The sequence below is a fragment of the Podarcis muralis genome, chromosome 1, assembly GCF_964188315.1.
Source record: "Podarcis muralis chromosome 1, rPodMur119.hap1.1, whole genome shotgun sequence".
NCBI classification, from domain to species: Eukaryota; Metazoa; Chordata; class Lepidosauria; order Squamata; family Lacertidae; genus Podarcis; species Podarcis muralis.
The window spans coordinates 58,089,994-58,104,294 of record NC_135655.1 but is presented as its reverse complement, the minus strand read 5'-3'; the positions used below and the strand labels follow the sequence as shown (position 1 = coordinate 58,104,294).

Here is a 14,301-nt window from a genome sequence, read left to right as displayed (position 1 = left end):
AAGTGGCTTTGGGAAGGCAGCATGAAGGTTGGGGGTCGTCAAATTTTGGCCTCGCTTCCGCCCCCCCTACCCCCCCCCCCTTGTGCACAGCAAAGTAGCATGTGGCCCACAGGTTTCATGTCAAAGTACTGTTGCGGCCCACTTTGTATGAAAAGTTAGACCACCCTTCTCTTGCATAAAAGAGGACCCAAATAGTTTTCTGTGTTTTATGTCCTTTTAACCATGGTGGTTCAGCTGCAAGCTAAGCATTGTAAGCTTGTGCAAAGGGAAGTCAGATTTTTTAGGGAGTATATATGAATAGAATGTAGCTAACTGTAGCTAACTGACTAAATTGCAGTTTGTAATCTAGTAATGAAAATCCCAGTCCTTGTTATTGCCCCACACTTCCTCTCTGATATTTGCTCTCTAAAGCCTTTCAAAAAATTAAGTTGCTATCACTGTGACAAATGCAAGTCTTCAATGTCCACCTTGAAGAGACCAACCTCACAAGTATAAAATGGAAGAGAAACAAGTGTGTTAGTTGAGCTAGTTGGTAGAGGGCAAGATTTTATCTTATTTTTCAAATGGTATGTATGTCTCCCTAGGTCTCTCTAATCTAGTACTATCCATTCTGACTTGCCGCAGCTCTGCACGGTCTAAGGTGGAGGCTCCCCTTTTCCCCATGAATCTGCTTTGAGCTGAAGCTGTGCAGGGAGCGTACTTGGGGACATTCTGCACTCAAGCACGTGCTCTCCCACTGAGCTATGGTTTCAAATGGCAGCCTGATGGTTTGTGGCTGCACTCTGTTCTTTGAGGCCAAGGTTGCATGACATCATGACAAAAATGCATGCACAACCAGTGATTTGGAGAGTAGACGTTAAAAAAAAAAGTTTCACTGCATGGTCCACACACAAACACAAGCATCCAGCTACAAAGACACATCCTGGTCATCTCCTTGGACCTAGCATATCTGCATGTTAGAGAGTGATACAGTTCCTTTATGGCTTTGTAAACTAACGCTGTAAAAGAGGGATTCCTGGTAGCCAAGGGGGGTGGGGGAGAGAAGTCTTTCATTATCCATAATTCTCACTTTATATGCATGTACCATTCAGCAAGTATACCAAGCATCCCCAAAAAGCTATCAACAAGCTACAGAAAGCCAAAAGCACCATTTTAAGGATTATAATTTTTTATTATATATAATTATGATGTCAGTGTGCAATGAGTTTCTAAGATTTATGCACAGGAGATACAGAACAGATTAACAGAACTGAATAAAACATGATTAAAACATTTTGGCAAATTCCCATTGTTGCTGCGTAATTAAGATACGTGGAGACCTTGCCTAGTTCCTCTCATTTTCCTTTTCTCCGGGGTTTTACTGGGATTTCAGTACAGCTTGTTGATCACATCTGTTAGCAGTCACTTCGGAGCAATTCCCCTGGGGTTAGGCTTTCTCAGCACGCTTACTTCTTTCACAATTACTTATTTACTGTGTAGTGCTGGTCTGTTCCCAGTATTGAAATCCATGTCCCCAGGGCCTTCCCCAACCTCAGTGGCACATAGATTGATGTACACAAGCTGTGTTTGCTGCAGCTTAAGAGTTGTCACTGTGCCCCTCCTTTATAGTAGCGTCCCCATTGAAAATGAAATTATAGCCACTCTCTAGGTTCCAGCGCAATTACTGGTTTTACATTTCCTTCTTTACATATTTTCTTGTAAGTCATTTGTCCAGTTAAGCTGAAGTGCTTGGATTTAAGATGATTTCACCTTAAGGAAATCTGCATAAGTCCCAAATAGTGCTGCCGCTGAAATTTGCAAGTAATGGAATTGAGGATTGATGCAGAGGTTCCAGCAGCCCCAAACATATTATTGCAGCTTCAGGCTGACAATTACTTTATCGGGAGGGTTTCCCCTGTGATCACTCATTGCAAATGCTTAACAAAAATGCAAGGTTTTATTAATGTTTTCAAAGAATAGGGGGGAAACCCAGATAATAGATTGCCCCTGCAGTCTCATTTTCATGAAGCGAGGGGCTAACCTGCAACAGGTGGGTGCTCCAATTCATGTATTTATGTCTTATATTTATATCTTGCCTTTCCTCCAAGGAGTTTGAGGCAAGGAGTCATCCAGCCTTTTGGTGTGTGTTGTCAGCGGTACGCTGGTGACACACAGCTCTATCTCTCCTTTACATCTGCAGGTGTGGCAGTGGATGTGCTGGACTGGTGCCTTGCTTCAGTAATGGATGAGAGCCAATAAACTGAAGCTCAATCCAGATAAGACTGAGGCACTGGTACTAGGTGGTTCCCTGGGCTGGATGGGTGGAAGATTGCCTGCTCTTGAGGAGGTTACACTCCCTCTGAGAGAACAGGTACATAGCTTGGGGGTGCTCCTGGATCCGCTGCTGTCACTTGAGGCCCAAGTGGCCTCAGTGGTGTGGAGTGCCTTCTGCCAGCTTCGGTTGGTGGCCCAGCTATGCCCCTATCTGGACAGGGAAAGCCTAACTTCTATGGCCTACACTCCAACAACCTCTAGGTTGAATTACTGCAATGCATTATACGCAGGGCTGTCTCTGAAGACGATTCGGAAACTTCAGCTGGTGCAGAATGCAATGGCCAGATTGCTCACCAGAACAAGACAGTTTGAGCGTATAACACCAAACCTGGCATAACTGCACTGGCTGCTGATCAGTTTCCAATTCAAAGTGCTGGTGTTAACCTATAAAGCCTTACACAGCTCAGGGCCTCAATACCTTAAGAACCGCCTCTCCTCATACAAACTAACCCAGACCATGCACTTGTCATCTCAGGCCCTTCTCTATGTCTCCACTCCCAGAGAGGTTCAGAGGGTGGCAACAAGGGAATGTAATGTGTTTCTAAAGTTGCACACCTCCCTGAGATCTTTTGATAAATGGTGTGGTGTGTGTGTGTGTGTGTGTGTGTGTGTAATAAATAATTTATTGCTCCTACTATTTACCCACCCTTCACCCTAAGGTCCCAAGACAGGTTACAACAATTTAAAATATAACATGCCAAACAGTTTAAAACAAATTACTATCACAAAAGTAAGGTAGGTTCCAAAAATACACATCTCAGGTGTCAGAGTGCAGGTTCTTCCATTCCCCAACATTGTTCTCACAAGAAGTGATGCTTTAATTGAAATGCTTAGAAGTGTATAAAGGTTTATAAGTTTCTGAGCATTCACAAGCACCATGTCAAATTCTAGAGTTAACCCAGGCATAGGCAAACTCAGCCTCCAGATGTTTTGGAACTATAATTCCCACCATCCCTGACCACTGGTCCTGTTAGCTAGGGATGATGGGAGTTGTAGTCCCAAAACATCTGGAGGGCCGAGTTTGCCTATGCCTAAGTTAACCAGTCAATCAGTCAACCTGCCTATTAGTGAGCTAGACTCCCTAAAGTCTCCCCCTCCCTTTGCCTATGAACTGGCATAGGAGAGAAGAAGGGGTCTGTGACCCATTTCAAGCATGAATCCAGATTTGGGAAACAGGGTCTGAGATGACAAACAAAATGGACCACAGCTTTGGTTGCAAGTGGGGGCATTTCAAATTTGAGCGATCCTCACCCTTCGCACAGCTTGAATATTAAATCCCTCTTGAAAATTGTGGGTTAATAGCCCAGAATAGTTGCTTGAGCCTCCATGGATGCTAATCGCTCAGGAATAATTGGGAACACTTGTGTTTAAATGAGATCCCCATCAGAGCTTGAGACAGGTGAAACACACATACACAGCCATGGGGAGAGAAAGGCAGATTCTGTGGAATTGGCAAAAGGAAAAAGAGTGGTAAGTTGGCTGAAGGCATATTGGGAGCTGAGGCATTTGTCTGGGGATCTGGCATGCCATAGTGAATCTTCTGCCTTTTAGGAGTGCCTCATCTTTACCTTTACCTTTACATCTTATGTACTGCTTATATATTTGTAAATAAAGTCAAGGCAACTTTTATTTTGTTTTATTTCTACAATATTTGTAAATGAAAATTGCAAAAACAGCATTAAGTGTCCTCTCTTGTGTTTAGACTTACTAGTAACCCAATGTTATCAAATCAGTTACAATTATCAGTCTTAAAGGCAGTAGGGCAGGCATGACCAAACTTGGCCCTCCAGCAGTTCTGGGACTACAATTCCCATTATCCCTGACTGCTGGTCCTGTTAGCTAGGGATGATGGGAGTTGTAGTCCCAAAACAGCTGGTGGGCCAGGTTTGGCCATGCCTGCAGTAGGGTCTTCCATTCTACTTTGGGATTTTAAAGAAATGTTTTAATTTATCTTTGGAGAGGAAAGAAAGTAGTGTGCTGTATAGCATATGTAACCATCTCTGGTTTTGTTAATGGAAACCATAACAAATAGCAAGTGGTAGAATTAGCCTGCTCTTCTTAAGTATTTTTTTTCTTTTAACCACCCAGCTGCTACATTCATGGAACACTGGAAGAGAAAACAGATGCGTCTGAACTACAGATGGGATCTGACTGGGTTTGAAGAAGAGGAAGTAAGTTAATTTTGTTATGTGCTATTTCATTGGTTGTTACATCTGCCAAATGGTCTTTCATTTTTAGTTGTTGACCCATTGGAAAGGAAAATCCTGCACATATACTATTTCTAAGTTTGGGAAGGGTGTGGTAGTACGGTAGCGTGTCTTGTTACCATGGAAGCATAACGTTAGAGCTATAAAATGAGGGTCACGCCTAGTGTTGTGGGCATTAAAACATATATAGCTTGCAAACGACTCCCTTGATACAGGAAACGTGTTAAGTGAGCACACCCATGAAGAAGAACGGGAGGGGGAGTGGAATAAAGAATTGTGTGATTTGCTCTGTTTTGAGAATAATTCCCTCCTAAATGCAGGGTGGCAAGTACTTCAGTTGTCTTTTCTGTGTGAGCCTAGATTTTTAAACTATAGCTTGTATTCAGCATATCAAACATTGATTGAAAGGTAAAATAATTCAAGACAGCAAATTATGTAGAAAATATTAGAGAGCACTGACATAATTTAAGAACTGCAAAAAGGAAAATGTTGATTGTTTTGAAAGAATGTTTTCTGCTGTTTTGCTGTTACGTTTTAATGTTTAGTTTTTTCATTTTTTTTCCTGAAATGTAAATTTCCCTAGAAATAGTTTGTGAATCAATCCAGTGTTTGTATAATCCATCCCTTACAGTTCCATTTTCAAAAAGTGAATAAATACTGCTTAAAATACTGCTTTAAAAGTTTAATAAGGAAATCAAGTAGCCTTTCGCTGTTAGTTGTGAGCTTTTATTTATAAAATAACTTCCGGGCTTCCAAATTAGAATTGTGTGACTGGTTTCAATCGCATGTCACGATGAACCCTACGATCTAGGTCACGCTGAAAGGAAACAAACCATAACCCCTAGTTTTGGGATTTGAACCAGGGATTGTTCATTTTACTCCTAACAAACCACTTTCTGTAGCTTACTAATCAGGGTTTGCTGGAATAAAACAAACCATGGTCCCTTGTTCCTACATAAAGCTAAGCTAGGAATCATGATTTGTTTCCTCAGTATGCAAACAGGAAGGACCTAAGCGCCTAAGAAAAGTGTGCTCATGACCAACATTTACCTATGTTTGCTGTGACATGCAAACTGGGCCACAGTGGATGAAGTTACTACACTAAACTAGGTTCAAGACAGAGTTGCATAAATTTTTGAGGTGTTTAGTAGCCTAAACAAGAGCAAAATGTGTATAGGGAGCTTGAGGCATGCACTTCAGCCTCTCATGTACACCCCTACATGTCCTGCCCCACTCCTTCACTCCCACCATTTGCTCATTCAGCGTGTCTGAAGGGAGTTTCAGAGCACATTCAGCTTGACCAGGCACAGGCAAACTCAGCCCTCCAGATGTTTTGGGACTACAATTCCCATCATCCCTGGCCACTGGTCCTGTTAGCTAGGGATGATGGGAGTTGTAGTCCCAAAACATCTGGAGGGCCGAGTACTTAGAAGCCTCCCTCTTACTACCTGCCTTCTTATTGCAGGAAAATTGGTCATTGTTTTTGCCATTGCCTGTTCAGGCTGAATGCCTGAAGAGGACTTCTGTGGTTTCTGTCTGGATGTCTCAATCACTGCCTCTTGCAGTTAGGAAAGGCTCGTGAACCTAAAGGATTTATCTGTTTCTGACTTGCCACAACTTCCCTCAAATTTATTTTTGGAAGGTTCAGTTGGTGGGTTTTGCTGACACTCAGTGTTAGATTAGAACCGCACCAAATATTTTAACCAAAACCAGGTCACTGAAGTCAGGAGTAGAACGGGTGTGATTAAGGAGAGGCTACTTAATCGGTTACCCTGAGGCTACTCCCTTCTCTCCAACAAACATTCCCATTTTGCAACTTTCCTATCCCTCCGCTTTCTCTTTTAAATTTATTTTTGCACTGTGTCCTCTGCCTCTCCAGGGTTAGAGTTCATATCTCTCATATTTTAAAACTCTGGTGAGCAGACAAGGTTCCATTGAACTGTTGTGAGGATCTTCTACTACCATAAATCACAGCTAGTTTTGGCATAACATAGCATAGTATACAGCAAACCCACAACCTATGAGCATTTAACTTGTGCACGTTCAGCTTTATGCACTTGGCAAACAAAAATATATAAATAAAATAAAATATGCAATTTCAGCTTCAGGTGCGATCCCCAGAACCAGAACCCCTGTGTAAGTTGAGGGCTTACTTTACAGTTAAAGAAATCTGAGCTGAGTAAACCAACTGAATTTGCATTTGAATAAAAACGATAGTTCTGAAGCAAATGCATACAGTACTTTGTTTTTAGGTTGTGTATATGTGTGTCATCTTAAGCATCATCTTAGAAGAGACATTTCCTCTTTTATGAGAGAGCACAAGGAAAACCTCTTTTAAGATAATGTTTGCCAACTGCAGTGCTTACATTAAAATGTTTAAAACGCTGTACAGTTAATCAGAGGCACAATTTTGTCTATCAAACTAAATATTCACTTTAGTGTAATCATTAATTTAGGGCTGGGATAACGGAATTTAGGGTGGGTCATCTGCTTCCTGCAGATGTCTACATGTACACCCAGCAGACACCCAAACGTGACAGGGATTACACTGTCAGCTGATCTTTATCAAGCCTCTACACTCAATGTCAAAGGTGATACATATTGAAATTACAGCCTTAATATTTTTTTGACCATTGTGTTGAAAGGTCTTCAGTGACATCAAAGTGTTCTAAGGCCCTGATCCTGTTGTTTGCCTGCAAACATGTCGCTGGGCTAACATGAACCCCACATGCATACCTAGGATTGAGACGTAACCTATTGGATAACAATGGGAGGATGTTTTTATGGATACCATAAGACAACTGTTCTTTTATTTTTGGTACCTTGTTGTTAGCTTACATGAAAGTGGAAAGGATTAACTGTATCCTTCTAGTGGCAAATATCTTTCAGGGTTATGTTCAGTGTTCTCTGCAATGGTAACAGCCTGTGACCTGAGATAACTGCTGTTAATAGAATGTATTTTACTTTTCACTTAACACACTCCAGTCCCACTAATTCAGCCCTATGAGCCAAGCTCTTGAGCATGCATTTAAATCCTGCTGAAGACTGAAGAGGTTAAATAGTGTGAGACAAAATCCCCAGGAGCTTCTCGTCCCATTGAAATGAACACTGGCTGGAACTCCAGTGCACAACTGTTCTTTCATGTAGTTGTTGCTTATTCCATTGAGGGTTTAATCACATGTCACCATCTAGACTGTATACCACCATGTTACTTAAACTCATTCATCTTGATGCAATAATATGTTTCCTTTCATGCTACCAATATAACATTAATATAAATGCAAAAGAAGACAGTTTCCCCAAAGATGCAGCCATGTCTCTTCTGATTCCTTCAGCCACATTCACATGAATAAAAACAATTGTATCCAGTGCAGAATTGTGCAACAGTGAAGTAATTTTAATTTTTATGTTTGTTTGTGTTTTTTATGGTTTCCTGAAGGAGGCAGTCAAGGTTTGGATTTATTTTTATTTTTATTTATTTTTTTGAAATTTCTCTACCTTTTTGATCTGTTGAGTGGTGAAAGATGCCTTCTGATCTCACCTCATTCTTTTTTCCTAGCATCTGATTTCCTTCCACTGCAATGATTCTTTCTTCCTATACTGTATATATATATATCCCTGTTGGGACTTTTTCATATCCATTCCCATATCCATCTAATGCATTTTTAAGGCACTTTCTGAATCTTTTGGCTGTCTCATTCCTTCAACTTCTGATTATTTTCACATATTTTTCCAGTGTGTTTGGCAAATCTGAAATGCATTCTTTTGGCAAGACCGATCAGGTTAACTGATAAGAAAGAGCATCTCAGGTGTCCATGAACTGAATGCTTAAACTCAAACCACCTTATTGCTGTCCCAGCCCCTTCTTGGGTCATTTATGGTAACATCAGCTCAGATGAACAGTCTTCATCTGCATCTACAAATGACCTCTGTGCAATGACTGAAATGAAAGGTTCCAGTTTAAAATGAATTGCAAGGCTGCAACTCAGCACATTATGCAATATAAACCATTTGCTGCTAGAGAAATTGTTGCAGCGTTGTACTTGATTTGCACTGCTGCTGGCCATAATCCTGCCTTTGTCCCATCCCTAACTGTGTGATGCAGCTGCTGTGTCATATGAGAGAGGAGAGCAGCCAATCTTGCAGCAGCAGTGTCACCATCAAGGCAAGGACATCAGCTGAGCAAGCAGCATTGCAGATTATAGCACACCAACAGAGAGCAATGACATGAGCAAGCATTTTAAATTAAATCCTAACATTTTATTTTTCAAATAAGATTAACATTTAATTTTTTTAAAATTAAATTACACTGGAACCTTTATTTGTTTTTGTTCTTGAACATTTGAATGGGTAGAAAATGGGTTTCATGGCTCACTAGCCTATTGACTTATTTGCAGGATCACCCCAGGGCTGAATATGAAGCTAAAGTGTTAGAAAAATCACTAAGGAAAGAATCCAAAAATAAAGAGGTAAGCTTACAATGTAGATTTTTTTTTATTCATAGTTAAGGTTTCCCCATTTACAATGGCATACAATAACAAACAGCAACTCTCCACCTCCATTACCATTCTTTAACTTCACATATAAAGAAAGACAGATAGAGATGGACACCCAAAAAGATCCCAAAGAGATGGACACCCAAGGACAGGTGAGCAAGAGAGGGTAGCTACACAAACGGGGAGAACTTGTGACCTTCTAGATCAGGCATAAGCAAACTCTGGCCCTCCAGATGTTTGGGACTACAATTCCCATCACCCCTGACTATTGGCCATGTTGGCTGGGGCTGGTGAGAGTTGGGGTCCAACAATGTTTAGACGGCCGTTGCTGCAGTAAAATAATCTGAGCTCTGTAGGGATAATACAGATGTGGGTTCATCACAGGGATAGTGACCATAGGAATTGTTTTAAGATTCCAATAATTCCTTAGAGCGCGTGCAGCCTTATTCTGTGCACATTCTCACACCTAAATCATGGCTCGTGAATATAATAGCAGTTTGCATCTCTGCAACAACAACAGTTTATTCAAAGCCAGGACAACTACAGAAGCCTGTGAAAATAGCATTAATATATGTGCACAGAATTGAACGCACTATATTGGTGTTTCCCAAAGTTCTGACAACTGGGACTTTCCCCCCGGAATGAAAATTGGAGGTATACCTTAAAAGATCTACTTTTAGAATGTAAAAGAATAAGAATTGCTTTTTCTTGACGAGCTCACTCCAGGGGACCCTGCCGTAAATCTATTATTAGAAGAAAATTGACTACATGCAGGAATACAGTGGGCAGCCTCCTCTATAGCTATAAAAACAGACTGTGACTAGAGTGAGGGATGTATTGTACAGGGACACGTGTAAGAAAGCCGTGATTAGCTGCAGCTGTCTGTTGAATATACACTCCGTGCCAAATCCAAGCTTACCTCTGTATAATGTGTGAAATGGCCCAAACACACCTGGACAGATTGCACTGTATAGTTGCCTAGTGGATCTGCATCTGGTTAATCACCATTTTCTCTCCTTCCCACCCCAGTCCAGTTATTTCCAAGGAAGCCACAAACTTCCCCCTCCCTGACCATTTCTATTTAGTAATTATTTTCTCTTGCTTCGTTTCCCATTGACTTTCTTCATTTTCCAGGTTCAAGTCTACATGAGATGCCATTTTCAATAGATTTACATATGTTGGACAGGTGTTGTGAATGTCTGGTCTGTAATACCAGAATCGGCACCTTAATTTGTGGGGTTTTTCAGTTTCATTAATGCTTGCAAGGCTCAGTTATTTGAGCCACTGCTCCAGAAAAGGAACACTCATCTTGCTGTACGGCATTGCCCTGATGTCCTGTGAAGATAGACTAGTGAAGCAGCCTCATCAACACTGGAATTGTGCTGCACTGGAAACAGCCATTGCCAGACATAAATATTACTTGCTGTAGAACTGGGTGAAGTTGAAGTAGGTTAAGGTCAACTTTGGGGATTATTTGCTTAAACATGAAGGCACTTCTGCTGTGACTGAACCAATTACATTTGTGTCTATACATGTAATATTTTGACAGTAAGGTTTTATCATGGATGGGTATGGGTATGGCCCATTTGTGAGGCCATTATATACCAGTGCTGTGTGTACCATTGCAGATATTTGTCACTTCAGGATCAGAACGTAAGCATGTAATTCACATTCTAATTCACCATGGGTTTAAACAGTTTAGTTCCATTTATTTCAGCGTGATCCTAGTTTAAAACCAGGGGGGGCAGAAACCCAAACTGGTTTATGGAATGATTTACCTAATTTTCAAGTCCTTAATTTTATATTTTAAGTGTTTCCCCTTTCTAACATCTCCAAGCTCCTTTGTAACCAAACTCCCGTACAACAACTACAGTCCTGGTTTTCTAGAAGAAGAACAGACATTAGACGCACTTTCACTGATACAGATTTCTAAGTGCCACATGTTATGTAGTGGTCTGTAAAGGTGTAGATCTGGCACTAAAATAAAATAAAAATCAACTACTACAGAATTTGTGAGAGCCAGAGAACTCCCTCACCAAATGCTCCTGTGTAAAGTTCTTATTATTTATTAAATTTCTATACCACCCTCCATCTGAGGCTCACAAGGTTTACAATATAAAAACACAAAAATACATACCATAGTACCAAACAAAAACAATACCCCCAGCCCACAGTTTAAAAGGCCATAGATTGTTTAATTAGCCAGAGGCCTGAGAGAAGAAGACTATTTTTGCCTGGCACCTGAAGATAACAAAGGTGCCAGGCGAGCTTCCCTGGGGAGAGCATACCACAAGCAGTCGCCACCACAGAAAAGGCCCCTTTCTTAGGTTGCCACCCTCCAGTCCTCCCACGGAGGAGGCACACAGTGAAGGGCCTTGGATGATGATCACAGGGTCTGAGTTGGTTCATATGGAGAGAATAAAAGTTAGCGGGCATGGAATAAGAGGACAGGTGTTATAAATTTTTAACCATATGGTTCAACCGCAGAGAGGAGTAAACTGCTCAAGTTTGCAAACAACACCAAACTGCTTAGGCTAGTGTGCCACAAATTGGCAGCTAAATTTCATTGTAAGTATGTATGCAGTGATGCAAATTGGAACAAGAGCGAAAGTAATTTTTATGTACTAATGGGAGATAGACTGGTACGACTAGCCAAGCAAGAAATTTACAGTTTATGATGAATAGCTCGATGAAAACTTTTATTCAGTATGCAACATTGGTGGTGGTGGTGGTGAGGGGGAATTAAATTGTAGTTAACATGGATGTGGGGGCAGGAACTCCCAATGTTCTTAATGTACATCTATGGTGTGAACATGATTGAAATACTGTATTCCATTCCAGTCACCCTATCTCAAAAATGAACTAAAAAAAGTGAAGATCTTGCAGGTAGATCCTTCTTGGTTTCTCCACAATCTCCTTTGGGTTCCACCATTCTGAAAAAGTTCATTCTACCTGCAAACTCGCTACTCATTCCTGACTCCAGGTCATTGGTTAGTTAAATGACTCTAGTCATCCCACTACAAAATATTGTGGGATTTTGCGGATAACTTTCATTATGAAGGAGATCAGACTCCTGTCTGACACATATTGTGACACCTTAAAATAATACAGATCCGTTTTTATCCTTTGCATTGTTGTTTTTGTTGTTGTTGTTTTACTAGATAACACTGGTCATTTTCCTGTGGTTTTATTTTGTACTTTCTTCCTTATAGTAATTTACTTCATTTCAGAAGACATAGCATTGGCCCATAACAAGTAAAGGCAGCTTCTATTTGTTTTTAAGCTGTAGCGTGTCCATATTTTGCTGAGGGTATTGATTTATTTGCCTATATGAGTCAATGCTTTGTAACAACCATATTGCATGACCCTTTTCTGTTTCCTTCAAATGCCATCAGAAGGGCCCGCAATTGCCGGAAGAGGCAGCCAACAAATGGCGGCAAAGAGTTAAGAGAGTCATGGCTGGGGTGAAATTGGTACATTTCATTCAAATTTGTGGAAACTTTCTGAACTATGAATAACTATAGAAAACACAAATTGATTTGTTTTCCAAACTTTGTCTGTTTATTGTCTAATATACACATATACGTATTTTCCCCCCTCCCCCTGCCCCCTTCTTCAGCACTCTTGTTGGGACTGGTTTACCTCTTTGTTTGGAATGGCACTGCATGGTTAATCCTTACATATTGACTGGTGTGGCACTTCTGCACGTGCCAGATGCTTGGCAGAGTTGCCTGCGGCTGTTTGTTTTTCCTCAGACAGCATGCGTGTGACATGCATGTGACATTAAATGCTTGTTGTTCTTGAAGTGGCCTTCTGTAATTATATATGACATCGCCATATTAACACATCATTCCCTGTTTTCAGGCTTTAAAAAAATCAAATAATCTCCATGACACAGTGTGTTGAAATACAACGGTGATCACTCAGCAGACCATGAAAATAAACAAGATACGATCAGATATTAATGTTACTATATCTGAACCCAAAGATGTTGCCCAAACCTTTAAAGGTCCTGTAACATCAGGAGAAGGTGCTGCCACTCTGCTTCCCATTCTGTTTCTCCACCGTGTGTTTTTTTTTTGTCACCTTTCTTCCTTGCCAAATGTAGGGGGCAACAACTAGGCTCCTAGGTGAAAAGGCCCAGGACAGAAACTCTTCTATATAGCAGCATCTGGCTTGTGGAACACCTTCCCTAGGGCCACAAGATTGTCCCTATCTTTGCCTAGCTTAAAAAACTATTTTGTTCCACCTGGCTCTTGATGGGTTTTCAATCCCACATTCTGGTTTTGTTTTGTTAATTGGTGTGTTTTTTAAAATCTGTGTTGTTTCTAGTTGTTGTATATTGCCTTGGGAGCAGAAAAGGCAATTCATGAATACTTTTAATAAATAAAATAAACAAAAGGATGGAAGAAGGGAGCCAGTGGATGGATAGGATGGGAGATGCAGTGGTTTCATTCTGTCCTTCTGCTATGGGGCTTTTAAAGGAACTACAGCATATCTTAGTTGAGACTGAGCAGCTGTAAACTAATGCAGGCAAGACTGGTTTGAAAAGTATCAAGGCACCATGGCACTGAGATTCCACATCATTGACCATGTTATTGACCATATTTTTCTTGGCAAACACATATCCACACACACATCATGTTTCATGTTGGCCCAGTTCATGCTGTCTTGCCCTTGAGATCATCTGCAGTATATCTGTATATTGTTCCATATGCTTGCCTCAGTACCAGTTTCCTAAATTTTACCATATTCAGGAAAGTAGCTCATGTTCCTCTGACTTGGAACAGAAAGACAAGCCAAATGAGCATACTCCACATTTGCATTCTTTAATCAACTTATTTAGCATCACATTCATATTTTCCCACAAACAATGGATTTTTGTGAGTGATGGAACTTTCACAAAGTACCTTAACTTTTCTGCATTGTTATAAACGCATAGCAATGTTCTGAAGGGGGGAGGAATTTTCATAGTGGCCAATATAAATTAGACTAAAAAATAGATAGAGATAGAGATAAATGTGCTTTGACAATCCCTAAAAATCTGTGTTTTTGTAAAAAAATAAAATAAAATTGCTTGGCCTCATAACACTGATAAACAAACTAGCTCAATTTGAAATAAATATTGTGATATACTGACCCCTTTATATAGTTGTAGTTAACTGAATTGACTCCACACTGTTCTGATGTTTGCCTCCTAAAATGTTTACTTCCATTCCTGTGTCTTTGCACTACTATCAAGTTATGCATTTGATTGCTTTCCTACACATCAAAGTTTGGATGAC

General features: G+C 40.6%; 1 protein-coding gene across 10 annotated transcripts in view; it reads left to right on the top strand.

The window, feature by feature from the left end:
• ANO1 (anoctamin 1) overlaps positions 1 to 14,301 on the top strand; it is a 143,843-nt gene that overhangs the window by 109,390 nt on the left and 20,152 nt on the right. For 3 of the 10 annotated variants that reach the window (XM_077929425.1, XM_077929409.1, XM_077929427.1), the window contains 4 exons: positions 4,402 to 4,484; positions 7,960 to 7,971; positions 8,918 to 8,989; positions 12,412 to 12,489. In XM_077929425.1, the coding sequence (XP_077785551.1) occupies positions 4,402 to 4,484; positions 7,960 to 7,971; positions 8,918 to 8,989; positions 12,412 to 12,489 (245 nt within the window). The remainder of the gene's footprint in view (positions 1 to 4,401; positions 4,485 to 7,959; positions 7,972 to 8,917; positions 8,990 to 12,411; positions 12,490 to 14,301) is intronic. The other 7 variants (XM_077929412.1, XM_077929429.1, XM_077929434.1 and 4 more) reach the window with 4 other exon arrangements.